Genomic DNA, 26,679 nt, shown 5'->3' with positions numbered 1-26,679 from the left:
TTAAACCGATGGTGAAGTAATTAACCCACGGACACTGTGTGTGTTGCGGGCGGACAGAACTCCCGAAATGTTTCCGTGACCCGGTTCGCGGGCGGTGATGCGGACACAGCGTGTCAATCATCGCTAGCCACAGCACACGGTTTGCGCTGGATCGCTCATTTTCCTTCTCACCCGGTCAAGCGAGCGGACGTTGGGGCTCAAGTGTGGATCACGCGAACGAAGGCGACTGCTGGCGCCGCCATAAAACCAGAAGCGCCGGAGGTGAAGCGCTGGGCCTCGCATATCGTGTGGCCATGGAAAGGAAATGAGCTGTTCTCTCTCGTTCTCCAAACCTTCCCCCCGGGCCAGTACGCGGTTGGTTGGTTGGCTAACGAATCTCGGGGTTAGTCAAACAAAACTTCCGCCCGAACGATGGACAACACAGGTTGGCTCTTCAATCAAATCACCGTTCGAAGGAAAGGGCCGCGGGCTCCAGACGAACCACAAAGGAATGGAAATGAACGTGCAACAACATCCACACGGCCCGCGTGCCTCTTTTGCCAGAACGCCACCCGGAGGGGGAATGGCGGGAGTTGGAAAATATTCAGCCAGCGATGGAAATTTCACTTTCCGCCAGGCACAACAACGAATCAATTCTTCCACGCAGCCGAGCATTGTTGTTTCCTTCGAACATGAATGCTGATTGTGGAGAAAGAATAATAAATGTGTATGATTGGATGCTGGCGTTGCAAGAAATCGGCCCCCCTCCCCCCACCCACGTGGCCCAATACGAGAAAAAGTCTCTCGATTCTCGGGAAACTTTGGGGGCGCGTGCGGCACGGAACAAGAAATCATGGCTGTAGCTCGTTATTATTATCATTCTTAACGCAGCGAAGCCGCGTCAAATTTTCAGTCGCAGAGGAGGAGTAGGAGTAGAAAAACAAAAGGCGACCCAACGGCGGATATCCGAATGTTTGAAAACATCACCAAAGGCCAAAGGGAAGCAGCAAACGGTATGAATTATGGTTATTACGATGATGATGATGATGATGATGATGATACTACACGCGATTTCCATCGCCCCGTGGCCATCCTGCGAAAAATGTAGCTTCCGTAGCGTGGCTCCTGTTTTTTGGAATTTTTGCCTTCGGGAAATTTAACGCAAAACCCGCGGGACTTCGGGCTTGAAGGTTGAGAAGGAGATTAGAAAATTAAACATCGGACCAACCTTCGTCAGGGCAGGACGAACCGTTCTAATGTGAAATGAATCAAAAGCCATTAAAGGGCAACGATAGTAACCGTTGTGTTGGGATTAGCATTTATTTCCTTCATTGATAATCTTTCAAATTACCAACCTTTGATGGATAGCAAGTAAGGACATAAGCGATTTACTGATGGGAAATATGACGAAAAATATTAGATATAATAAAGATAGATCCACCAAACGATCGTAAACGGTATCTTTCCCAAATCTAAAACAAAGCACCTACGTCTAATCGATAAATAAGTAAAGCAAATCAAATCAAATGAATTCGATTAAAAAGTGCTGAACGACGCATCAATAACTACATTTAACCTCAACCCCCCCCCCCCCATATCACATAAATCTTTCACCCAGCGGGCAAAGACACAAGAGCTACTCGCATAAAGGGATGAAAAATCACAACACCGATGGGAAAACATAAACCGAAGGGGAGCTGGGCGTTAAAAGCAAACACAACTACGGGGCTACTCCAGCTCATCACCGCTTCAATGGCGGGCGGTTGCGAGAAGAAAGTGGCCAAGACATTCCCAACCAATAAAACGATCATAAATATAAATTAAAGCGTAATCTGGTTTGATCACTCCCCGCTGGAAAGCGAAAGAAAGGCTTTAAACTTGTGGGTGGGTGGGGTGGGAAATCTCTTTGAAAAAAAAAAAAAAACGGGTGCACCCGGGCACGTTCTAGGGGAAGGAAAAGCGAACGGTAGCAAGCACCCAGGTTCCGTCGTTTGTTGAACGCTCGGAGTACGAGAAAAGTGGGAACATTTTTATTAGCTTCCTCCGGTGAAAGATCCAACGGCGGAACGAACCCAGAAAGGATGGCATTCGGGACCTGGGGAGTGGGGGGGATGGGGTGTTCATTCTTTTTGCCTCTCACCGAACCAGATTTAAGTCTGGCCGCAACGTTTCCGATGTACACGCGTTCAAAGCTGCAAGCGCAAGAAAACCAATCGCAAAGCAAATGAAAATAAATCTCTTCAATGACAGGATAATTAATGTAATTGCCGTTCGTATGCGTCATGCGTCGAGACCCGGTGCACGTTCTCGCGCGGCCACTGTGGATGGCTACTTATCAAATTAATACCCTTTTGTTGGACAATTGTTTCGCCGTTCGCTTGGACAGTGCGTTTTCACGGAAACTCATCCCGCTTCTTCGGGGTCGGGCAAGAAGTCGCACGCGAGACAAGAAGTCGCGTCCGGTTGAGGTGAGTGAGTCAGGCGTCTGGGTAAGAACGGAACCGAACCGATCATCGCAAGCTGTTGCGCGTCCCTGGACCCGGCAGAATATATTACTTTCCGATGCCTTCGATGGCGAGTGAGAGAAAGCGGCAATCCGCGAGGCGGTTCCGGGAAACCTCCAGCCACAAACTGCCGGTGGTGAATTTATTTGTTCCAACAGTTTACGACCATCATTAAGTGTGGTTCCCTCTTCGTCCACGTAGGAATACGGGAACTTAATCATTTTGGGGGGTGTCCCACATGGAGGGACAACAACATTGCAATGTGTCAGCGGTTGGCATACGGGACTAACATCTGTGAGTCTGTGCTGACCACGACTGCGTTTTTCTTTTCCTTCTTGTTGTGGTTCGTTCAACTCCCTCGAGCAAGTGAGCTGAAAGCTCCACTCCCGACGGCCAACACAATGATTTCATTCATTGTAAACTTCACCACCGAAGAGACGCCCACCGACGGACAACGGAGAGTCCGCTTCCCGGTTAAGGATTTCCGACCGACCGAAAGGCTTTACGACTTGTCGGAAAGCGTATGCGCCAAAGGTGTCAGGGTTAGTCCGTGGTGTCGGGCCGTTGGCTGCTCGCATGTGCACATTAGGTCACTAGACACGCCACTCGACCAACAAGCCGTGTGTGTGTGTGTCTTTATTTTTTGCACCACAAGAACTGTGCCACGCAGCTTCAGGAAAGCGGCACATCGCTATCGCTAGACAACATCGCGCGGCGAAGCTAGACGTCAGCAGATTAATGGAACCTGTCTGCGGATATTAATGGTCCATTAATCTGATAGTAGGGTGGTGATGGTTCCGTTGTGCCACGGATTGCACGGAGCGGAATTGACATTTCCTCCCGGCCTGATGATTGAAACATTTACTTCGGGAAATCACAGGAATTACGAGCCAGATGTTGGGGGTCGATTGTAACACGTGCATTACGGCAGACTAGGGTCGCGTCGAACTGAGGTGAGGAGACCGGTCAAGGTACAATCGAGGATCACCTGCGAACGCTTATCGATGGTGTGATCTAAATTGACAACAGCTTATCGGCAACACAGTCCCCGGACTGATCGGTATTTAGTGAGGGTATTAATAGCGGCTTAATCTCTGCATTGTACGGGAGTCAAACAACAGGGGACAAACTTTCCCAAAACTCTTATCCGTCACGATAACGTATCAGGAGTTCGGGAGTCCGATAAGGATCCCGCGCAGGTGGCACAACAACCTGACAGCTTTGTGACCCAATCCGATCAGTTGATACGGAGAACTCCACGAGGAAGTAAGCATCAAACAGGTCCCCAGGCCAATCCAACCATCATGCGGTCCCAGCTAGCCCTGCTTCTGATCGTGCTGGTGTCGGTCGCTTCGTTCGGCCTCACCCAGGGAGCGTGCGGTCCGAACAACCGGTGCCCCAGCGACGCCAACAACTACCTGCTGCCGCACGGTGATTGCACGCAGTACTACGTCTGCAACCAGGGCACGGCATGTGAGCAGAGTTGCCCCTCCGGAATGCACTTCAACGCGTACCACCGACAGTGTGAGAGCCCGCTGACGGCCTGCTGTGACATCTTCCTGCCCTGCAATCCGACCGCCTAAGTCCACCGTCAACTTCTTCCCTCCCCCAACTCTGTAATGCAATAAAGAAATATGTGTGTTAACAAACGGAAAAGTGATCAAACCAAATATACCAACTAAGCGCTTACCTACCACCAAAGTGTGGACACAAACATTGGGTGGTTCGAAATTTTACCGCGTCATCGAATGGTACTCGCGCATGGCCACCTTTTGGACACGCGAGTGAAAAATTGAAACCCCTGACGGAGCGGATGCAAAATTTCCAGCGCTCGTCGCCAAAATGTCCACACGCGTGTGTGAAAGGCGATACTTTGTTTACGTGTCTGGAGGAATTACAAAAAAAAGAACCCCAAAATGAACGATTTGGCGAAACCGAGTTGAACTTTGTTCCACGCTCGAATGTTCTGGTTGGTCGGTCGGCACGTTTAGCGGCCTGGGTTTGTTTATCATGGACACGTTCATCATGTTGTTTTCTAATACGGTTGCAGTTTTCAAAAATTCAATTCAATTTTAGGTACGTGTGAATGTATGTATGACTGTGAGTGTGTGTGTGTGTGGCTTTATTATTATTTTTTCTTCCTCGATAAACAAACCAGAACTCGCCTAACTGACCACCCACGCTTTGGTGGAATGTTTCTCGAATTGCTCGGAACCGGGGCCACATTGTCAGCATTGGTGCCGATTTTTTTTTTTTTGCTTTCGCCAGCACATCATTTCCGGTCGTAGCAGCGGGAAGAAGGAACCCCGCCCGTATCATGCCCACCGTGATTCCGCGGAGTTGTAATCCGGAGCAAGATCTTTGTAGCAAGTTTTGTTGCGCCTTCTTACTTCGGTGTTCGTGGTTCGGAGAGTGGGTTAGATTTTCCATTCCGGGCAATCGTCGATCAAAGCAGTCGCTCCGCCGTGCAGCAATGACATTTACGCTGGCTCATTCAAATAATCATCGTCAGCGTCATCGTCCCTAGCAACAGCGTAGATTAGAAGGCGGTGGTGTTTTTTTTTTGTGTTGGAGAAAGAAACCAAATGTCAATTCTGAGACGTGAAGCAGTTGAATCGAAAAGAAAAAATGATTTAGCACATTATGCTAGGAAAATCATCGCTCTAGAAAAGCGGCTGGTGGGGAGCCGGCAAAGATCATCGTTTCCATTGATCGACCGATACGTACGCTAATGCTGAACGGTTCGTTCCGGGGAAAGGTTTTTTTTCCAACGAATAGTCCAACAAACGCAGCATCCACCGTCGCTGCGAGACACATACATATCGATATCAGACGGTGGCATTTGCGTCGGCTTCGCTCTTTGAGCTCCACGTGCTGCTGAAAGCGGCTGGCAAAATTTATTCCGCCCCAACACGAAACCGATCCGGAGCGGATCGATTAAAAAGGTTTTCCGAACCGCGAACGGTAGGGAGGATGGCAATTTTTCGCATTAATCTTGGCGGCTTTTAACGCCACCCCGGAAAGGCTGATGACTCCCTGTTCGCACACCCACCGTCATCGACACACAGACACTCATATGTGATCCTGTGCGGCGCTTTCTTTTACAGTGGATATGTTTAATTGTTTACAGCGTGCGTAGGTCGATCGAATCGGATCGACCGTACGACTTTTGGGCAGTGATAAAAAGAATTTATAAAATAAACTATGCCGGGTGTTGGTTCGGAAACAACCGAAGCATAACCCAATGGAGGTGTTCTATTTTTGTGGCGAACACGCCTTTCTTGTGCGTCATGCATGGCACGATAAATCAAAGGAAATTCGAGAATTCGTTGAATCCAATAAAATATTGTTCTGGAGTAAAAAATTTTCAGAATTGAGTTATATCTTTCGTCCTGAAATTAAAAAAAAAACACTAGTTTAAAATTATCGACCTTTTCCGTTTCCTCAATCTAGAACGGAAATCAAGGTTGGACGCAAAAAAAATCATCACATTAAGCCAAACCAACACTCAAAGCTAATCCCAACCCTCACACACCATTTGGGGTTTCCCCATATAATTACTTGGCTCCCCATAATCCTACGGAAAAACGGCCCTTCCTCCCGGGTGAAACTCAGACTAATGGTTACCGTTTTTTACAACATCAATAGGATGTGTGCCAGATATTGGCCATCCGCAAGTCCTCCCCACTCGAACGAAATCCTAATGAGCTTTTAAGTGAACTTTAAACGGACACATAAATATTTCCCCTTTCCCAGGGCGAACTTTATTTATTCCTTTTTTATTTCAATTTACTCAATTATGTGTGTACTATTCTCTTATGCTTCCGAGGTGACGATGTCAACAGCGGCCCAAAAGGGAGAGCCAGGAGAAAGGGGAGATCAAATTTGGGTCATATGGTAGCACGGAAAATGGGATTTTCAATTAGGCGAAAACAAACGATGGGAAAACATAAATTACCATTTTAATAGCTTCATTTTGTGGCATTTAAGCTGCTCGGTGGGGGCTTTGCTGTCTCCCCGTCCCGTCCACAACATGTGGCCATTCCCCAATTTTATTCATATTTGAAAAACAAGGACCCGAACATCACATCCTTCGGTGGGAAATTATTTATGGCGCAACTGGGGACATTTTGAGCGTCTTTTTTATTTCCCTTCCGGTTGTTTAGATGACAATTTTCGTAAATATTCTTTACCCTGTTCGTAATTTCAACTAATGGATTGTAAGTGAAGTGCTCCGGCCAGATACCGTAGCTTCAAACAAAGTGCCCCATTCGCTCGAAAGTCAGGTTTCAGATTTCAACCTCCTGCTGTGGAACGGCGCGAACGTGTTGTAGAGAAAAAAAATGCTTCGAATTTGAAAAGCAAAACAACAAGGATGTTTCACCGCTTCAAAGAAATAATATACTAAATCGATAAGCCGAGCTTGTTAAGGGTGACCGAGCTTCCGTCGTTCGCGAAGGATGGGGGGCAAATAAAATTCGAGCTTCAACGTTCAGGAGTGTTCCTGAAACGACCAAAATCACCATTCCGGAAAGCAAGCAATCAATAGAAGTAGGAAGAAATAATTTGGTTTTTAAAAATAAGATTCTCTACAGTCTGCTTTATAATCTTTTTTAAATAAATCCTACCAATAAGTTGGATTGATTTTCAATTCAAATAATCCATCTTTTCCTTGGTGTTCCTTTATTGCATCATATTTTTACCACTCCATTTTTCACTTGCAATGGAATGCTGTGTGGTTAAAAACTAGTTCAGGGTGCTCGGATTCCTCGAGGCTTAGACTTATATGGCACCTAGTTAAAGTTTGCGCTTCTGCCTCCCATCTGGCCGAGAAAGCTGAAATGAGAAATTCAGCCCTCGTGTCATCCTCAGTGGATCGTCATAGAAGCTGCCTCACCGACTACCGGTGTCAACCATCCAGCAACACCCTGGTGTTCCGCTCAAGGCAGATTGCACACCATTTGTGGCCCATTCCGGTGGCCAACTGCAGCTATAATTACCGCCGTGTCAACAAATAATTAAAATTACATTATCACATTCAACCTGGCCTGCCGCAAACAGTCGCCCTTCTCTCTCTCTCTTTCGCACCCTCTTGAGGGCATCGACAAGTGCCACCCGGTTTGTTTCGCATAATTCCCCTCCGGTCGGCGATCCATCCACGACGACGTTCGTCGACGCACGAGTGTTAAATCAACACCCAACACGACGTCTACGGGATCGGGTGCAATTTTCCTTCCAGCTGACACGATGCAATTTAAGCATCCACTGGGGCGGACGAGAAATGCACCAGCTTTGGGATGTACTCGCGGACTGAAGGAGTTACCTTTCCACTGACCACTGGTCCACTTCCAGACGATTAACACACCCGGCTGACAGGTCCGGTTTTAGGATGTCTGAATGTAGAGGGGGAATGGACGGAAAGGCTTGTTAACTGCGAGGCCAGAACACAACTTGGCGTTAATCTATGGCTGCTTTTGACACTTTCCTGTGTCGGCAAAACAAAAAAGTTCGCTGATACCATGACCAAAGTTATAGCAAACAGTTGTGGCTTTATTCGGGAGCACAAACGGTTCACCGGAGTTCATCAACGAATCCGTTCACGTCCCCGATTACAACATTGGGGGTACGTTGCGTCAGGTGAAATTTCCCTGCCATTTCCAGGAAACGCCCCTCCTCCCGCAAGGACGTTCCCATTCCATTCGGGATATGAAGCAGATCAAATAATCTCTTCACGATTCTTATGGAGTTTCGGGCTTTGTTTCACCAGCACGCCAAACTTTTTGCCCCACTAAGCTCCGGCTTTTCCTTAAGAGGCGCTGTAATCGCAACGCATCGGTTTCAAAGGTACAAAAAAATCAGACCCGCTAGCGACGGGAAAAAGGGAAAACGCCCGTGGAACGATAACTAGGTGTGCTGAATGTAATCAAATCACACACGGGATCCAATTTCTCATATCCGCCATTTTCTATTCTTAGCTTCTAACCTTTTCTCGTGCCAACTCCTGATGGCATGATGGCGTTGAGGGATGTGCCCAAGCCAGCACTCGTAGAATTCCAGGAATTAGGGATATAATTTGGAAATCCCTTTGAGCACTTGGATGCTGTTCGTGCACCTTTTCGATTCTACGAAGCGAGCCAAAGTTGGATGACGTTCTTTTTTTTTGCGGCACCAAACATAACCTCAAAAATCATAAGTTGACGCACGGCAAACAAGAACCTGATGTTGAGTGTCGTTGACTTTGCGGTTAAAAATAGGTATGATACGTCCCCCGAAGCACCATGTTGGGTGTGTTTTTATTTTCCACATTTCCTTGGAAATTTAGCAACCGTACATTTTCCTTAAGCAACATATTTTTATTCGTCGTTGAACTCAGACGAATGTTGAAGTGAATGAATTCTTTTCTGTTTTAATAGTTTGGTATAAAACGAATGTTTGTATGAAGGATGAAATGCATACTCGCTAGACGCGGGCTGAATACAAACAAACACATCCAAACGGACGGTCTCAAGTGCTGGCCAAATGTTTGTTGCCATAAACAGGACGCAGGGTTTCCAATTTCAGCTCGGGCCCGTCCGATAGATTTCACACGCGTTCTTCTAATCCATCAAACCAGACGAATTGCGACCACCAGAATTTTTCGCTGCATAACATAAACATCGGGTTGGTTTTTCCGCTTGCAATGCGCGTGCAATTTTTGTGCTCCTCTTGAGTTTTGTTGCTGTGTATATCTATTCATCAGTTAGAACAGTTTCATACGGGCGCGTTTCGGAGAACATATGGTTCCAGGGTGCTTTTGGGACCGCAACGAAACACGACCGACACTAAGCCTCCGGGCCGTATGATTTATCATTCCCAATTAAGTGCATGGTTCTCGTGTGTGCCCCCCACCCCCTTTTTTTTCGACCGTGGCGAATCTATTCTAGCGCCATGAGGTTCATATGCGTAACGAATGGCAGCGGTGGTGTCGCCCCATCAACATTCCTCCCTTTTCCCCCGCAGTCAAGGGCGACTGGGGTGCGTGTATGTTTATTAGGCATTAGGTCGACCCCCCCCACATTCCCCACTGCCGCTTCACCCGCGGGAGGAATGCGCACCCCGTTTTCGCACCCGAAAGACCACCTACTGCGCCGGAGGCTGAGCATGATGTCTTCGGTTTCCGTTAACGATTTGCCCAGCTTCGAATGGCTTCTAATTCGGCACGTCCACCAGGCAGATAGCGCCTGCCGAGGAGGGTCATGTTTCTCATTTGCTTTCGTTCGTTTTTAAGTCATTTATCCCGACACTCTCTTCTCCCCCATACACGCCCGGTTGTTTGACGCTTTCCTTCACCAGCGATGTGGAATGTTCAATTTAGCAAATTGAGTTTTATAGTGTGCCCTCCATTGCCCACTCGCTTGTTGGACTGCCCACTCTGTGCGTGTCTCCCGGTATTTTTTAAGTCTTTTCATAGATTCTAATCATAGCCCAACACGGTGTCGGGGATGGGCATTAAAAATCTCATCCAATTAGTCGTCCAACGACCGGCAACGGGCTGTTTGCCGATCGAGCCTTCAGCTCTAACCGGGCTGATGTCATTAGTCGCAGCCCGGAGTCGAAGGCAAATTTTGTCCAAAAACTTCCCAAAAGCAACCATCCTTCTCACCCCGTAGGACTCTTTCTTCACTGTGTACCAATTTCGGTGTACAACAGCATTTTTCTGAATGAGTTCCATTGAGCAAAATTGCACACTAGCTTTCTCACCGGTACTTCTTTGAAGAAACGCCACCGGGAACCGAAGAAACACAAGCCGTTCATTTCTTTTTGCTGCACGTTGGCTGGGGGAGGATCGGTTTTCTTTTTTCGCAAGGGGAGGATCCTCAACGAGTTTCCGTTCGCGTATTTGTTTATGAAATTATCTCGTCCCTCGGAGGAATCAAACATGAACCACCTTCCTCTTCAGGGGTCATATTTGCAAAAGGAATATCTGCTGATACTCGAACCCCTTTCCATTCGCTTCCAAGTACGTCCGGACGTAGGCTGAAGTTTCTTCAGGCAAACCGATTCAAGTCGGAAGAAGCGGCTACAGTTCCTTTGAGGTCCCCTCCCACCGTGCAATCGTGACTCTCGGCTTACCCTTGGCGTGTACCGAACAGACAGAGCTGGAATATCGTCACCGTGATGGTAACCGATTTTCATTCCAACGGCCTACCGTCCGTCCGGGTGGCTAGTTTCAAGTTCTCGCAACAGGACATTGCTTGTGGGCTTGTTTTACGCCTCGTTTACGTTATGTACCGACATTCCGAAAGGGAACAGGAATGTCTGCCCAACACGGTGCGGCGCACGTTAACTTTTAATAACGTCAGCATTATTTTATTCTACCTTATGCCAACGGGAAGATGATGGCCCGTCCACGCCGTCGCAGGGTGACATAGACAGCCAATCATCATTGGGATTGGCAAACATGTTCTTTTTCACAACTAAGCCAAGAGACTTGTTACATTGTCCTCGTTTTTATAGTTTTTCCATAAACACGTTACAGTTAAAAATCGCTATGACATTTATCACAGTGCCCAAGTGTGCAACAACTCCGGTTGGCGGAACTATTAAAAACAACGACCCTCACCCACCTTTTTTCACACACTAAACGTTCGCGAAGTGGGGGTCGTTAATGTGCAAAATAAATACATTTGCCAACTTTGCTTAATGTGCGTGTAGCAGTAAATCAACATCAGGCCACGGCAAACACCGCTTCTCCACACCCGCTCCGAAGGTGGGCTCGATGATGATAATGATGGCGATAGTGGTGATGCTCACGCTGGTACCCCCGTTTTTTCTCCCAACCACATCAGCACATTCATCAAACCCATCAAAACTATTTCTCTCCACCACCCTCTGGAGGGAAGGTGGTGGTGAAAAATTGCATCCACCACGAGCCACCCGATTGCACCCGTTGTTTTTCCCGCTCGAGTGGAAAACCAACTTTCTCGGGGTTGCGCCCAAGATTGATGCTTGCGCGGTTAGGCGAGACGAGTTCGCCAAGCTGGGCGGGACGGGATAAAGTTTGTTGCTTGTAAAGCGTGGGGACGGACCCGGAGGGGGGGGGGGGGGGAGGGGTACAGTTTCCGATCGGTATAATTGTTGATCGGGTAGGCGACGACGCTGTTGCAACGATAACTTTTGATAGAATTATGCCACCGATGGTAGAAAGTTTGTCCGTCCTCCGTCCGGGAAAAAGCTCGGCGAAAGCGAAGGAATGTCATTGCGAAATCAGTGCATAATGGGATAAAGAGCGTCGGGTTCGATTCGGGGAACTGCTCTAGAAGGAAAAAATGGCTAGAAATAATAATAAAATTTCATAAACAAAAATTTATTATTATACTTCTCAATAATAACGAACGTTTCCACCGTACGAAAGATATTGATGTCGAATAAAAACGATTTTAAAATAATAGACACATAAAAGGGACTTTTCACGGTAGACTGAAATTCGACGTTCGCCATTTGCCGGAAAACCCACGAAAAATGATTGCAGCAAATCTAATTGTAGCACTCGCACGCGCGCTCCATTTGCGCTGGACTTGCCAATTGAACGCAGCGTTTTCGGTTTCGTTCCGACAAAAGCACGACATAATGAAGTTAGTACCGTTCGATGATTAAAGGAAGAATGGAAGATCGTTGCTTCGTTGGTCGTGTGGAAAATTAGATTTTTCACCACCATTTGCAATGGCGCACTGTTCGATCCGGGCCAAGCCGTTGGAAGTCGATATCGGTTTTTTACTTTGAAGTAAGTTAAAAGGCAAAAATAATTGAACTGAAAGAAATGCGAAACAATTGCGAAACTGATAAAAAGGTATCGTAAGCGTACGGTCGAGGTGGTTTGTTTTGTCGTATGTTAGTAAAAACCCCTATTCAAAAATTAATTACTTTCAGTTAATTATAGAAAATTAACAACAAACACACATGTTGGCTCCGAGCCTTGATAATTTCATTTCCCGTCCGAAAGGAACCACCAACCGCCGTCAAAGCCGACCGGTCGGACCGAATTCGCTCATAACCGTTGACGGTGAGTTTCCATCAAACAGTTGGCCGATCGAGTGAGCAAACCCTGACGGCGGCACCTTTCATGCTGATGACGACGACGACGACGACGACGACGGCTAAAGCAAGCCCATTCATAAACAAACCGATGGTTGGGGTTCCGACTAGCGTTATGTGTTTGCGCTTGTCAACGGAAATCGATGCCGATGGTTGATAAAAACGGTCCCGATCCGGACCCTGTCTGGGCAAAGGGATCCTCCACCTCGGGGGCACGAGGGGGCAAGCATAAATTAATATTTCGTGTGCCAATGCACCTGCCATCGCACATGTATCGGTGGCTTGGGGAACTAATTTATCCGCCGTGTATTGATTTTCGCGTAACACACGTGAGTTTATTTTAGAGTTGCTTAAGCTCCAATGCGCTATTGATATTTGTCACACACACACACTCCATGGAAGGGAGTTGTTTTTTTTTTTCGTTTCAAAATAAAAGGACCCCCAAAGGAGAGCCGGTGTATGCAAACGGATGCATTACTCGTTAGCGACATAATTTACATAACTAATCGGTCACAACATTAGCGCACTGGGGTGAACAAAACCACCCCTAGCAGCACCCTGTGTCCTGGCCCCGCGCGCGCCCCCCGAAGCCGGACCTGCTCCTCGTCGATGCTTTGTCGGCATTAATGAGATTAATTATGTCGATGATTGTGCCGCCGGGAAGCGGCATCATATCGGTATCGGTATCGGAACACTGTGCGCGGCTATTAGGGCGGGTGCGCTTTGGGATAATTTAATAAACTCCTCGCAAGCGGACACGCATCAGCTTCGGCTAAATCGAGCACCATTAATGGGTAATTTAGAACATGATCGGTCGATGTTATTCAAATTTAAACTCAACACACTGCAACGGCATTATTAAAAGCAAACAAACCGACCACACGGCAACCGCCGAAAAGAGAGAGAGAGAAAGAGAGAACATCGGATTATTCGCACCATTCGCTGGGGAAGGATTATTGGCCAAATAACAACGCCACCTACGATGGGACGATATAAATTATTCAAACCTACCACCTTCTCGACTTCTTTGAGGAAAACGAGGGTGTCACTCTCACTTTTGAAAGAGGTCGATGTCGAATTGGACGTTTCGGTCATAAAACCGTAACCACTATACACTAATCCCTCATTTGTCCACCAATAAAAAAAACACGCCCATGTTCAAATTAAAACGACAACCGGCTTTCGGGTGAAGGCCTGTCCAGTCGACGGGTGAATCAAATCGGACCGCGAAGATTTGCCACAAATCCCTCGCCCAATCCGTGATCATCGAGGTCGAAATGCGGCAAAAATTAACAGTAGGCAAAAGAAAACGGATGATGGGCCAGTTGCTAGCGTTCCTTTCGCGGCGTGGGCGCAAAATTTAATTTGTCTCCATTTCACCGCTGCACACTCTTTCACGCCTAATAACACCAATTAATTCGGCGTGACCTTCGCTCGTCACCCCTCCGTTTTTTTGTTTTTCACCAGGAGTTGGCGAGGACATTAAGTCATCCCAACTTGATGTTCTGGTTTGTCAAATTTGGTCCTCGTCCGATGGCAAGTCGATGATTTTAACGCTTCCATCATACTTTCTCCTTCCCCAATCGTAACACTTTTCTTGTTCCCTCATTAAACAGTTTAAAGTTTTCCAAACGAGTTCCTTCGGCAAGCAAATCAATTTGATTAACTTCTGACATGGCCACTCCTGCAAAGGCTTGAGAACCGAAAAGACCCGGGTACGATGGGAAGCACTATTTCATTGACGTTGAGAAACCAAGTCCCAGGATTCCTTTGCCAGCCGGTTGGTTGGGAGAGTCATTTTCGAAAACGGACTTCACAGGAAAACGTTCGAGCTTTCGGAATCGGTAGAACTAACAATTAGATGATGACTGTGATGATGCTTTCGACTTTCCCTCCTCCCGGTCTGACGTTGAAAGATTCCTCAGAACGATCGAACAAATGTAAAAGTTTTCCACCCGCCCCCGGGACTGCGTTGAAGTCCGGAAGCAATGGCAAAGGGAAAAACTGCCTGCTGCATTCATTCATCGTTGATGCCCCGGGGAGCTATCGTGGAGGAAAACATCTTGTAATGTAGAACATTTTCCAGCAACCAGCTGCCAGACCACCGACCGAGCGAAGCGAGCTCTAAATGATCCTAAAGAAAAAGAAAAAGCCTGGCCCAAGCTGCTCGTCGGAGTGAACGAGTTAAGGGACACAGGGATGTTGTGTACTATTTGCATAAATTATGCACAGTAATTGAATTTTTGTCATCATCCGGCGGCTTCGGGGGCCCCGATCGTCCGATGCGTCGTCGGTTTGCTGGCGAAGTGAATTCCTCTTGAGTCCCTGTTTTCCTTCCCTCACTCTCCTTAGAACGTGGTGGAGAAACGTTGACGTAAATGGCTCCCGGAACATCGACAGCAGCCTCGAAGCCGTCCGGTGACCATGTTGACGCACGAGATGAAAGGAAAATCCATCCATCCGCCTTCATCGGCCCCTTCTCGTCGGGGCGGAATTGATGTCGTACCGGTTGGGGAGGCTTCCTTCATTCACCCGAAGCTTATTAAGATGTTTTCCACGACGCACATTCACGTCCGCCCCTTGTCACCTTTTATTCGTTTTAGTATGCCGTCCACTAGAAGAAGTAATTATTGTGATTTAAAAGCCGGCGTCGTGCCCGATGATAGCGCTGACAGGGGAAAATGGAAGCGAACTGCACGAACTGTCAACCCGACCCGGTTTGCCTGAGCGAGGTTTCGCCACTTTCGTGCAAGAAATCTTTGCCATGCTGCTCTCCACGCCAAACGAATTTCTTAGCGAATCGTACGAATATCAATGAAAAAAAAAAACGGAGAGGATCGACAATGAAACACTCCTGCCCGGGCAGGACATACCCGGTTTGGAGTAGAACCGGTTCCACATTATTGCCCTCCAATGCGTGTAAAGAATGGACAAATTGTGTGACACGCTTTTAATGCGCTTCGGCAACATTGGCCCGCGCATTCATTATCGACGCGTTCTCGAACTCCTCCATTTATGTACCCTCATCAAGGCACAAATCTTACTCCAGCAAACTTTCGGACTCGATCATGGCCGAAGAATTAGGTATGGTTATGGCTTTTTACTCGTCTGAATCGAGTTGATTCCCTTTGCCTTCGTTCCGGCAAGAAAAACTCGTGTGTTGCACGCGTGTCGCTTTGGTGCCAGATCAATAAATAAATAAATAAAAAAGAAGGTTAAACAGACTACCATCCTGGGTCCACGTAAGCGGGAGGTAAATTCCAGTATTTATGTTTAATTCCACCCAACGGAGGTGGGAATCCGAACGACACAATCGTTCGCGTTGTTTCGCAGAATGTCACCAGCAACATGCCTCACGCATTGTGTTCGATCGTTTTTACACACAACATTCAGCCGGGTGGCGGAAGGATCATAAGCATTACGTAGGGAACGTCCAACGCTTTGTGCTCCGTGCTTAAGCCGAACTGCACACACTGTGTATTAATTCGGAATACAAGGACCAAAAGAGAAAAAAATACAAGTCGAAGAGATCTGATTCATATTACCCTTTTTGGTGTGTACGTGAATCACGCACCGCAACATACAGTCTACAAGGCCCACTTGAGACTTCTCCCGAGGGGGGAAAACCCTACTGGAAACGATAACGATCTCAAGGGGGACGCGGGACGCTTCAAGCTGAAGAGGAAGACGACAAAGCATAAAACGGCACGAACGTTCGTCGTCGTGTCCCGAAGGTTCAGTTCGTGACCCTCGAGCTCGAGGCAAAGCAAGGACTCCGGCGGACTGAATGCCGACCGGTTGACTGTCGAAAGCAATTGCTTTGATCTTACCAGTTTAAAATTATTTGGCACTATTTTTTTCACTTCCCTTTTTTTTGGTTTATTTACCTTTCAGAAGAGATTAATTTTTATTTCGCAAAATCCATCCATTCGCACCGTGTCCGGTATGATTTATACGTTGCGTATGCAGATTTACGATGCTCTTAATCTCGGTCCTCGGAGGGAGGGGGGATTAATCGGCTAGCAGGGGTTGAATGGGAGGAACACGACATTGCCGCATTCAGATCGCAGCAAATCGCAGAAAATCCCGCCACTTTCGCGTGCAGTCAGTAGTTTACCTTGGCCGGTTTGGATACACTCTCGAGGGAGAGGAGTTGGTGAGTCTGCGACATAAGAAAGACGTATAAAGCCCTCGCCAAGAGTACTTCTACGAATTGACATAACAGAAGGGGATGGGGGTGTGGGGAATGTACGTCACCAAACAAACCGTGACCTTTAACATTGTCAATGCTTTTCCAGACCCTTGAGCGGTTTGACTTGACAAGTACACTCGCTTGCGTCATCCAAAGTGGCCCACTACTGGATGATGCAGCTTCCGATTGGTCTTCAGAAAGTCTTCACTCCCTTCGTGTGCCTTTGGGTGTGTGTGTGTGTGTCTGCCTAAGAGGACAGCTTAGCGCCATTATTATAAGCCCTACTTATGCACCGGTCCATTCATAAATGCGATGCGAAGAAGGAACACACCGGGATGCACCGGGAAAATGAAGCTCCTAAGCTGCCCATTTTGTTCTCGGATCGTGGAGCTGGCCGTGCTGGCAAATGAACGCACAAGGAGAAGTGAAGGACGTTCCATCGTCCAACGAGGAAAAGACCACCACCATGGGATAGTTTGCATCCGGCAGAACAGACGCTAATGTTGATGTACGGTGAGCGTGAAGACCGCAAATGGAAAAACCACGGTACGATTTGAGCCGAGTTTACGCTTTGCGTTTTATGCAAAACTCCATTGAAAGCAACAAAAGTGCGGCACTCTGCTGAATGGTTCGGGATAAACTGGCCACAACCATGAGCAGAGATAACCGACCGTCGCTGGATGCTGGCTGCCACGTATAACTCTCAATAACACCCACTCACCGGATTCAGAAACTCGCCTTCCAGTCATCGGGGATATCTGCACCTTCAGGTCTCGGGAATGACGTCTCGTAAGATATATACACTCTTTACGTTATTATGATACTTTTGCTTACCCATCCCCGATGGCGTCTGCTGAGGCGGCACGTTCTGCTTTCTTCGGGGAGGACGTGCATGTTGAAGTAATAAATATAAATAACAAAAAAATCCTTCCCATCCCCCCTTCCTTGGCCGAGACGTGAACAACGGCGTCGTGTGGGCTTGCGATGTGATGGCTTTCATTCACGGAGGCCTATTCTCGTTGCCTGCCTGGTGGGCCTTACCTTCCTTTGGCCAAAAAAAAAAAAACCACACGAAAAACAAATCTTTCCTTCCCGCACACGCAAGAGGCCTGCGACTAAGGCAATAAAAAGGTATATACTTGTACACATTTCTGCAGAATTCTGTCGGCCAAAATAATCCAGGCAATTAAAATTGCAACCCGGCAAGATATCTAACGGAGAACAACATTTAACACCGTGTATGCATCCCAACTTTGCACCGGGTTATTCTTTGCGCAACCGGATGACAGTAAAGGGACCTCTTTACCTTCCCAAAGGTTCGGGGAGAGAGAAGCTGTTGTAATGTAGTACCGGGATTATTTATTACTTCCTTTCACTGTCTTGCAAGATGTACCTATTCTGGGGAAATATATAACTTGCCACAGTGGCAATACCTTGCGGGTTGTTAAGTGGTTCACCGGTGCGATGTTTTTCCCCCATCCACAACAAGATGGTATCGTTAGTAAACCAGTTCGAGAGCAACCTGAACGATATTTAAATTGAATTATGAAAGCAACATTTTATTAAACAAAAAGCCAATAATTAAATCCGCACTTGTATTTTCTGCTTCTAGGATAAAAGCAAAACCACTCAACCGGCCTCGAAGGGCCAAGCGACAGCGACGGCGAAGAAAACCCCCTTGTTGAAGCATTTGATCCTCGTAAAGCGTGGGTTGATTTTTCTCCTCACGTAATTACTCAACACGGGAGTAACCTCGACGGGCCTTCGACGACCGGCGCAAGTACTCCCGCTCAGAGGGTCAACAGGAAAAAAAAGGAGTAAAGGGCACCACCGCTGCCATAAGCAAGCTCTTGGGAAAGCGTGTATTTGTGTCCGTCCATCATCACCTAAAACATCCGCAGGAGACCTCCCCGGCGCGAAGCGGAAGGAAGGAAATTAGTAGCCACTCTTTTCTGTGAAATAATTTTAATTAAATTCACTCCACGTTTACGACACCGACCTGACACACACAAACACACAAAAGGAAGTGAAAGCAAGACGCGTCGCTTCGGAGCGCCATTAAGCTTTCAATTAGTTGCTGGAAACTGTCCTGCTTGGCTAGGTTCCGTTTTGACGTTACCCGTGGTCGTACACCAACCCGGTGCATTTGCGTTTCGTAAAAGCAGCTCGGGTGACACAACCCTTCAGCGCAAAACGAGGTCAGAGTCACAGAGTTTAATTTTGATGACAGCACCGAACATGGATTCCAGAACAGTATTGCTCGGTAAGTTATTTGTGAACCATTTTGAGGTAATGAAGAAAATAAATGATCTTCACCATCTTGCAAACGCTCGTTCAACAGCTTTGTGCGTGCTGGCCACGGTACTGCTGGTGCACTGTGACGAACCAAGGCAACATCAGCATCAGCAGCCGCAACATCATCCCCGACCCGTTCGATCGAACCTTCGGTACAAACGAATGTACGTGATGTGTCCGCCAAAGTTTAGCCGTATCGGCAACGAGTGCTACTACATCTCGCCGAACAAGCTGAACTGGCTCGATGCCTACTTTGACTGCAAGGACCACAACAGCAAGCTGGCGGAGCCGATGAAGTACGAGGACAAACATCTTCGGCGGTATCTGCAAAAAATTCAGCGTAAGATCAACACACTCGTTCGATACTTGAATGCTTATTTTTTTGATTTCGCTATCTACCTTCAACTAACTTACCAAATGTTTGTTCATCGACCTATTGTGCAGACCACGAGGATCTCTGGATCGGCGGTACCTACAACTGGAAGTCGAACAAGTGGCAGTGGGGTCACAATGGGCGCGAGATGGACTACCAATCGTTCAGCCAGATGGTGCCAGGGTAATTACGAACACACGATTAATTCCAATTTAAGCACCCACACACAAATCGGTCTCTCGAACGCCACGCAGCCGTGTGACAATGCAAAACTGTTCATCTATCGTCTTCATGAGAGCACTTTAAATAAGCTGTCGATATTTATCCCCCCCAAAAATATAAAAAGCCCAATGACTTATGAGCATTTTTTGCAGGAGCAGCCGGGACCTGAAGTTCAACTGTGCACTGCTACGGGCCGATCTAAAGTTCAGGTGAGGTCATGCAGCCAACGCCAATCCGCCAACCTTCCAGCTCATGCTTCCTTCCATGTACCAAACCCGTCCGCGTCCGTTGAGTACATTGGACGGTGTGTGTGTGTGTGTGTGTGGCCCATAAAAATGATGTGAATTCAAGTTTTGTTGGCCACTTCATTCATGTGTGTCTCCATGTTTGTCTTCGATTTTTTAAGTGTTTTCATTTGTTTTGGTCAAGTATTTGAGTCAAGCAAACCAAATTTGTTTTTGTTACTTTGAAAAGTATTTGCATGCATCTCTAGTACGGTTTCATATAGAACTGTTTTTGGTATCGTTTGTTTGGTAGTTAGAAAAAATAGATTTTAACACAACACTGGCTCCATCCCTGTAGTGTTTGAGTTCACAAATAATGCACCTACAACTAACCTAACCACAACCAACCCTAAACAACCGCGTATCCTGGGAAGGAGGGAGCACGTTATGATGTACTGTACTTAGTTTCTGGCGCACACAGTTTTTTTGAGTTGTTTATAGTGAGCTTTAACGAAATGAGTTTAGACCTATCGTCCTGCGATGATTGCGCATATTCTAATCACTTCTTTTTCCATCGATTTTCCCACCCCATCCCCACACGCGCACGTGAACAGATGGTCGGCCGAAGAGTGCACACAAAAAATGAACTTTATCTGTCAGCATCGCATGCCGCTGGTGTCCGAGACGAGCCGGAATCAGGTGTACAGCCGTTGGAACGAGACTTTCCCCAATCAGAAGGCGAACGAGAAGCTGGTCTACATTGTGAGCGATCCGAATAATCGTAACCGAACGTAAGAATGAACTTGTCCTTTGATACGAGACAGCGCGGGTGACATTTTTACTTACAAACTTGGAACATGTTTTGTTTTCCCTTTTTTTAGCGATCCGGGAAGTGTACGAATCTATAACAGCATGAAGCAGGTGTTCAAGTCGAATCCCTCCATTCAGCCACGTCCCGCTTCACACCGCCGCAGGCCGTATCGCGGCAGGAAGCATCAGCAGCAACCGGTGGTCAACAATCGAACCGAGTACATCCCGGCCGATGTGTACCGGCGGCAACAGGTGGCCCAGTACGCACCGGAAACGCACAACGAAAACTCGCTCGACAATGGCCACTCGCCTCGCAACGGATACTCGGGATCGCGGTTCAACGTGGACTTCACGCCACGCAACGGTCGGAAGGGCTATCCGCGTGACCCGGTGCGCGTACCGAGCGTGAACGAACCGCACCAGTACCCCCACCAGCATCGCCATCAGTCGGGAATGTACTCGGGACCGTCGCGAAAAACCACCAAACACATGCAGCAATCCCTTCATCACTACGCCCCAAACACTCCGCCACCTTTTAGACCAACACCACCACCACCAACAACGACGACGACGACGACCACGACGCCTGCTCCAGCCACGACCTACCCCTACACCACCACCACCACGACTCGCCGGCCAACCACCACAACGGAAGAGGACAGCTATGAGCCGCGTACCACCAGCGCACCAAAACGGCTCAGCGCGGATAGGATGTCACCGGAGGAGAAGAAAATCCAGCGGGACCAACTGCGCGAACGACTCAGCAAGCTGACCCCGGAGGAGCGAGACTTCTTCTTCCAGGACCGTGCCCGGCGGAGGCGTATAAAGGAGCAGCAGCTGCGCAAACTGAAAGAGCAGCAGCAGGACAACGAGGTCGTCCACGAGTGAGGTGGAGAAGAGCGAGCGTCGGCTCGATAACGCCAAGGTGACGCCAAGAACCCGCGAACACCGTTCCTACCGAGGAGGGGAGAGGCCAACCAGCCTTAAGCAACTGCAGTCTAACGACAAACGGCTCCCCTGAGAGACCTACGCCAATGTATTCGAAGCGAAGGGCAATGTTTCACCTTTTTTTTCCAACCACTTTCATATCCTATCAACATTACAGTTACAGTGTGTGAATCTTAGCAAAGCGACGATCGACAACTAGACACCTCAATTCTGGAATTGCGCTCGAAATACATATCGAAACAAATTGGCGATGAGCGCAGACACGCAGGGAAAATATATCCGAAAACTAAACCACACCTTGCAACCATCAACCAGTCCACAATGAATATGGTAACCATCTCACAGACAATTACAAACGCTGTGTTCTAATGAGCAAATTGTTTCCGGAACGAACACCACTTGAACGAAAATACTATCTCTGCAGAATCTAACTCCTAGTATTGTAAGCATAAGCATGTAAGCTATCTTAATAAACTGTTGCAAACAAGGACCCGGCAAACCTTCCAACGCTCCCTACTCTTGCCGTCAAAGGCATTCAACGTTACGTTTAAGATGTTTCGAAGCGAAATTTAGTATTTGAAGCGAAAGGTGTAGAGATGTATATTCGACCAAAAGAAATGAATAAAGAAAAGGAAAGTAAAGTGTTAGTAGGGGCTACAGAAGATGAGATAAAAATAAAACATCTAACAATCATTCAATAGTGTGGAACATGTGTCCACTGACCAATTGGAATACGAACAAAAAGGTTTTTCTCGACACGAACAAAACAACAAATTAAATGGAACGTTTTAATGGGAGCCAAATACAAATTAAAAACAAATAGAGTAAAGTGAGAAGATGAACTAGGGACGAAGATAAGAGCAATTAATGAATAACTTATGTTTCAAACGATAGGGTGTAACGAAAGGGAGGGAAATTTAAACTGAAACCGTTTTGGACAAGAAACTGTTGGTGAAATGAAATCTATGTTTGATTGCTTGATCATGCAGGATTAGAAACTAACATTAGCGGATAGAACTTATTGCCATACTATTACTACTACTATTAATACTACCTACTACAACGCGCGATCGAGTCAGGCTCCCATGTAATAAGTGGAAATCAATCTTCAAGCACTAGGGCTTGAACGAAGATTGCGCAGCGGTTTGTTTCGTAGTTGCAAACGTGTAGTCGAGCCAAAAGCAAAGGCATAACTATTTGTAAATTAACTCAACACACAAACAAACTATATTTAAAAGAAAAAATACCAACATAGTGAACGTAAGAAGGAATGCCAACGCGGCAAACGGGCGTGTTCCACTGAACGGGAAAGGGAATCGATCCTGTTATGGGCGAAAGGAAATTTAAGGAGTCACCAAACGGATAGGTCCAGATAGAATTAGACGGTTAAACAACGATTTCAAACGAATAGTATTGCGTTGGGAGCGGATGGAAGAAAGTGAACGGAACAACCAGTTTTAGGACCCTTTAATCATTGAATTTTTATCCAATACACCACGGAAAGAGCTAGGACGTTGGACGCACCATAGCATTGTTTTACAAAAAGCATCCTCCTGTTTAAAATAAAGTATTACTTGACCGACGGGTTTTTTTTTGGCGGGGATTAAATAATCGACACCAGCGGGTAAGTAACCTCGTGTTGCAACGAAAGAAATAGTATAAATATATTACAGCAATTGAACTTTTGAAAACTATAAGGTAAAACCTATATCAGCATATTTTTAAACAGACATAAATATTGAGAAGAAAACTAAAGATGAAAAAGTCTAAAAAAAGCATTTTTTCTAAAAGTTTAATTTTGCAAAAGTTATATATGGAAGCACAATATGAAAGAATATTCCATTCAAATGACTTTTTCGGAACGAACAATAATGAATTTATATTTAAAAAATCAAAGAGATGACAGTCCCTTTTCATTTTGTGGCATCTTTTAAACCCCAACAATTCCTTTAGCGAATTAAAATGGAATTGGAATTGAAAATATTAAAACTGCCATTCGTTAAAGTAATGCCACTTGAATCAAAACATGGATTCAACATGAATGAAAAATAAAATAATATTTAAGGAAATATTCAGTTATTAATGAGCATAAGAACAATCATGAATGGTGATTCTTTTGGTCACTTACCTTGATGTAATGACACAAGCCGTCACCTTTCAACTGGCCATCACTGTCGCGGTACAGTTTCAGCTTGAGTTTGTGCGTTTTCGGGTCCTTCATCACCATGCCACATTTGGACATCAGTTCACCGAACTCCTCCTCGGTGACATCGGTCGGCAGGTTCGAAACGTACACCTTTGTGTTATGTTCCGGCGCCAGCTCGAACCACTTCGGCGGTTCCGGCGGTGCTTTTCGCTTCTTTCCTTTCGGTTGTTTCTGCGCATCGTCCTGTTCGTCGCTGATGCTGCCATCATCATCGTCGGTTCGCGGCGGAATCGGTGGTGCCACATCCACCACCTTCGGAGCACTGGCCGTAGTCGGACCGGAAGTATTGTCTATGAACCCGTAGTTTAACTGATAGATTGCCATAAAGTCGTCGTCGACCTTGGGGAACCAGGCCTTTCGCTCGGTGTCCCAGAAGTACACGGCCCCGTCCTTGTCTCGGTATGTATGTACACCGTCCTCGTAGCCATAGTCCCGATCCGGGTCGTTACCGCCGGCGGGTGTGGGTTGCTCCTTCGGGATCCACTTCCCGGTCGCTGCGTCCCACCGGTAGAACTCCGTCTCGGTGGCGTTCTGCTGCTTCGGTATCCATTCCTTCTTCTCATGGCACCATCGGTAGTGTTCGTTTTCGTATGGATTTTCCGAAGCGGTCCCACCCGAACCATCCGGCTCCGTGGCAGTCGCCAGGGGAGTCCATTCGTTTTTCTCCTTACACCACCGGTACTGATACTTGGTGGCCGGATCGGTGTATATCGCTTCCCCAGCCGCGTTGTACGTGACATGCTCCGCGTACTGATCCTGTCCACTCTTTACCGGCTCACCACTGACTTCTGCCTTTACATCTCCGCTTTCCTTCTCCTCCTTCTCTCCGGTAACTTCACCCTGTTTAGAGTCATCTCCTTCGGATCGATCACTTTGCTCTACACTTCCCGACACACTTTCCACTGTTTCACTGGTCGCAGCAGGCGTTTCTTCGCCACCACCGGACGAATTTGCCTCCATCTCAATCGCTCGGTTTTCGTTGTTGGCGTTCTCTGAATCGGTCAGCATAAGGACGCTCGATGCGGACTCGGCGCTGCTCATCGCTGCTAATGCACTGCTGACGTTCACCGATGACGGCGGGCCACTGTCGCCGCTGTCGGACATGGTTTGAAGTTTGAGTTGCTGCCGGATGAGGAAAAAAGGAAGAAGAACAATAAATAAAAATCGACCATCAAATACGTTTATCTACTGGAGGTGTAGGGTTGATACTATTGGCGATGCTAACATAATACAATGTTAGACAAAATAATATTACTTATTTACAAAAAGTAGAACTAAATGGAACAGCATATATATGCAGCATAAATATGTTATAAATTCCCAAACTGACCCACCAGAAAAGTGTCTGACACTGAAAATCTATGCCTCAAAAATTGTTAATCCTTACCCCTCTATTGGCCAACCCCAATTGCGGTCACCAGTGCGCTCCTCCGATTAGGGACAAGGTTACCCAAAACTCGTCGCGGTTCCAGCCAAAACGCCGACGTTGGCACAAAAAGAAGGGCAAGGTTGATGGGAAAATTTCGTGCATTTCACGCTTTCCAAGCACAACCAACAACTCGTGGTCCAGAACCACCCCATCGTTTTCAGGTTCGCGATTTTTACCACCCTTTAGGAACGATAGGTCGCTCTTATCACGGGTTGAACATTTCTACCCCCTGCCGTAGGCGAAAACAAATTAAGTCGTATTAATTCCACCAGATTTCGCATGAATGGAACAGGGAAAATATACTACTATCCGAGCCCAACAACCTCTCCAGGGCTCACAGTCCACCGTCGGTCCGTCCGTGGAGTCGATCGATTCGTCACGACCCACGCCGCCACTAATCTAGGTGAGGGTTAATTGGCCGGCTTCCGAGATGGACTATTTTCCACCTGCAGCAAATTTAGGCCCCTAGAGGTCACACCACCGACGAATACGTCACAGCGACGTCCCTTCCGGCAGGATTTAGTTCCCACGATGAACCCACACCGTACGTCGAGGGGGAAAAAACACTAGAGTGAAGTGAAAAGTAATTTGCACTAGTGCCAAGCTGCTGGAGCTCACGAAAAAATCACGATCCTGAATAATAAATTCACCATTTTTGCTCGCTTCCCACCACCGACGGGAACATTTACTATTCAAATTGCGGTAGCGCCAGGATTGGACCATTTTACGGAGTAATTGACACGATGGTAGCGTTCTTTTTAACTGGTTTATTTACACCAGTACGGCTGGCAGCGGAAAATAACATTACATCGAAACACGGAAACAAGCTTTGCGTTGATTCGAGGTTTTCGTTTTGCCAGGAGTAGGAGAAACTTTAGTGCTGATAAAAAATGGAAAGGGCATTTCATTAAGCATGAACGTTCCTTAATGGTTCGAAAAATTTCTAAATTACCGGTGGAGGATAGAAAATATAGGTTTCGCATGTAGGTGATTACTGCCGTGTCGCTAAAATAGATAGCAACTACCATAATTAGCAACACATAAAACAGAGAAATAGCTTTCAATATTCTGTTTTTTAACTTTTAATAATATTTTAAGATGAGTAAAACATAACTTCAAATGTCTAAAATATCTATCGTATGTTACTCATTAGATATAAGAAAAGATATCAACTATTCGCATCATAAAGTTTTCCAGTTACGGTGATCATTAAAAAGTCTTCTAATTTCTATCACTATGCAGTGAAAATTGCTCTTTTTGGAAAAATATTCCATCAGTTGCTTCCGACTGTTAAAGTAGCATTGGACGTACACTTATTATTATCTATGATGTATCTCAATTATGGGAATAATAAGCATGAGAGTCACCTGCGACACACAATCAATCGTGACATTTACTGGCACGCTTCTTTTCTGCACTATTT

General features: G+C 46.8%; 1 protein-coding gene across 1 annotated transcript in view; it reads right to left on the bottom strand.

Moving 5' to 3' along the window:
• The window catches only part of LOC131294306 (HIV Tat-specific factor 1 homolog), a 51,797-nt gene that overhangs the window by 17,743 nt on the left and 7,375 nt on the right, over positions 1–26,679 (bottom strand). Inside the window, exon 2 of the mRNA XM_058322356.1 lies at positions 23,750–24,949. Within this exon, the coding sequence (XP_058178339.1) occupies positions 23,750–24,931 (1,182 nt within the window). The 5' untranslated portion in view covers positions 24,932–24,949. The remainder of the gene's footprint in view (positions 1–23,749; positions 24,950–26,679) is intronic.

Source organism: Anopheles ziemanni, chromosome 2, assembly GCF_943734765.1.
Source record: "Anopheles ziemanni chromosome 2, idAnoZiCoDA_A2_x.2, whole genome shotgun sequence".
NCBI classification, from domain to species: Eukaryota; Metazoa; Arthropoda; class Insecta; order Diptera; family Culicidae; genus Anopheles; species Anopheles ziemanni.
Note: the sequence above shows the minus strand (reverse complement) of the source record. Positions and strands in the feature narration are given on the sequence as shown.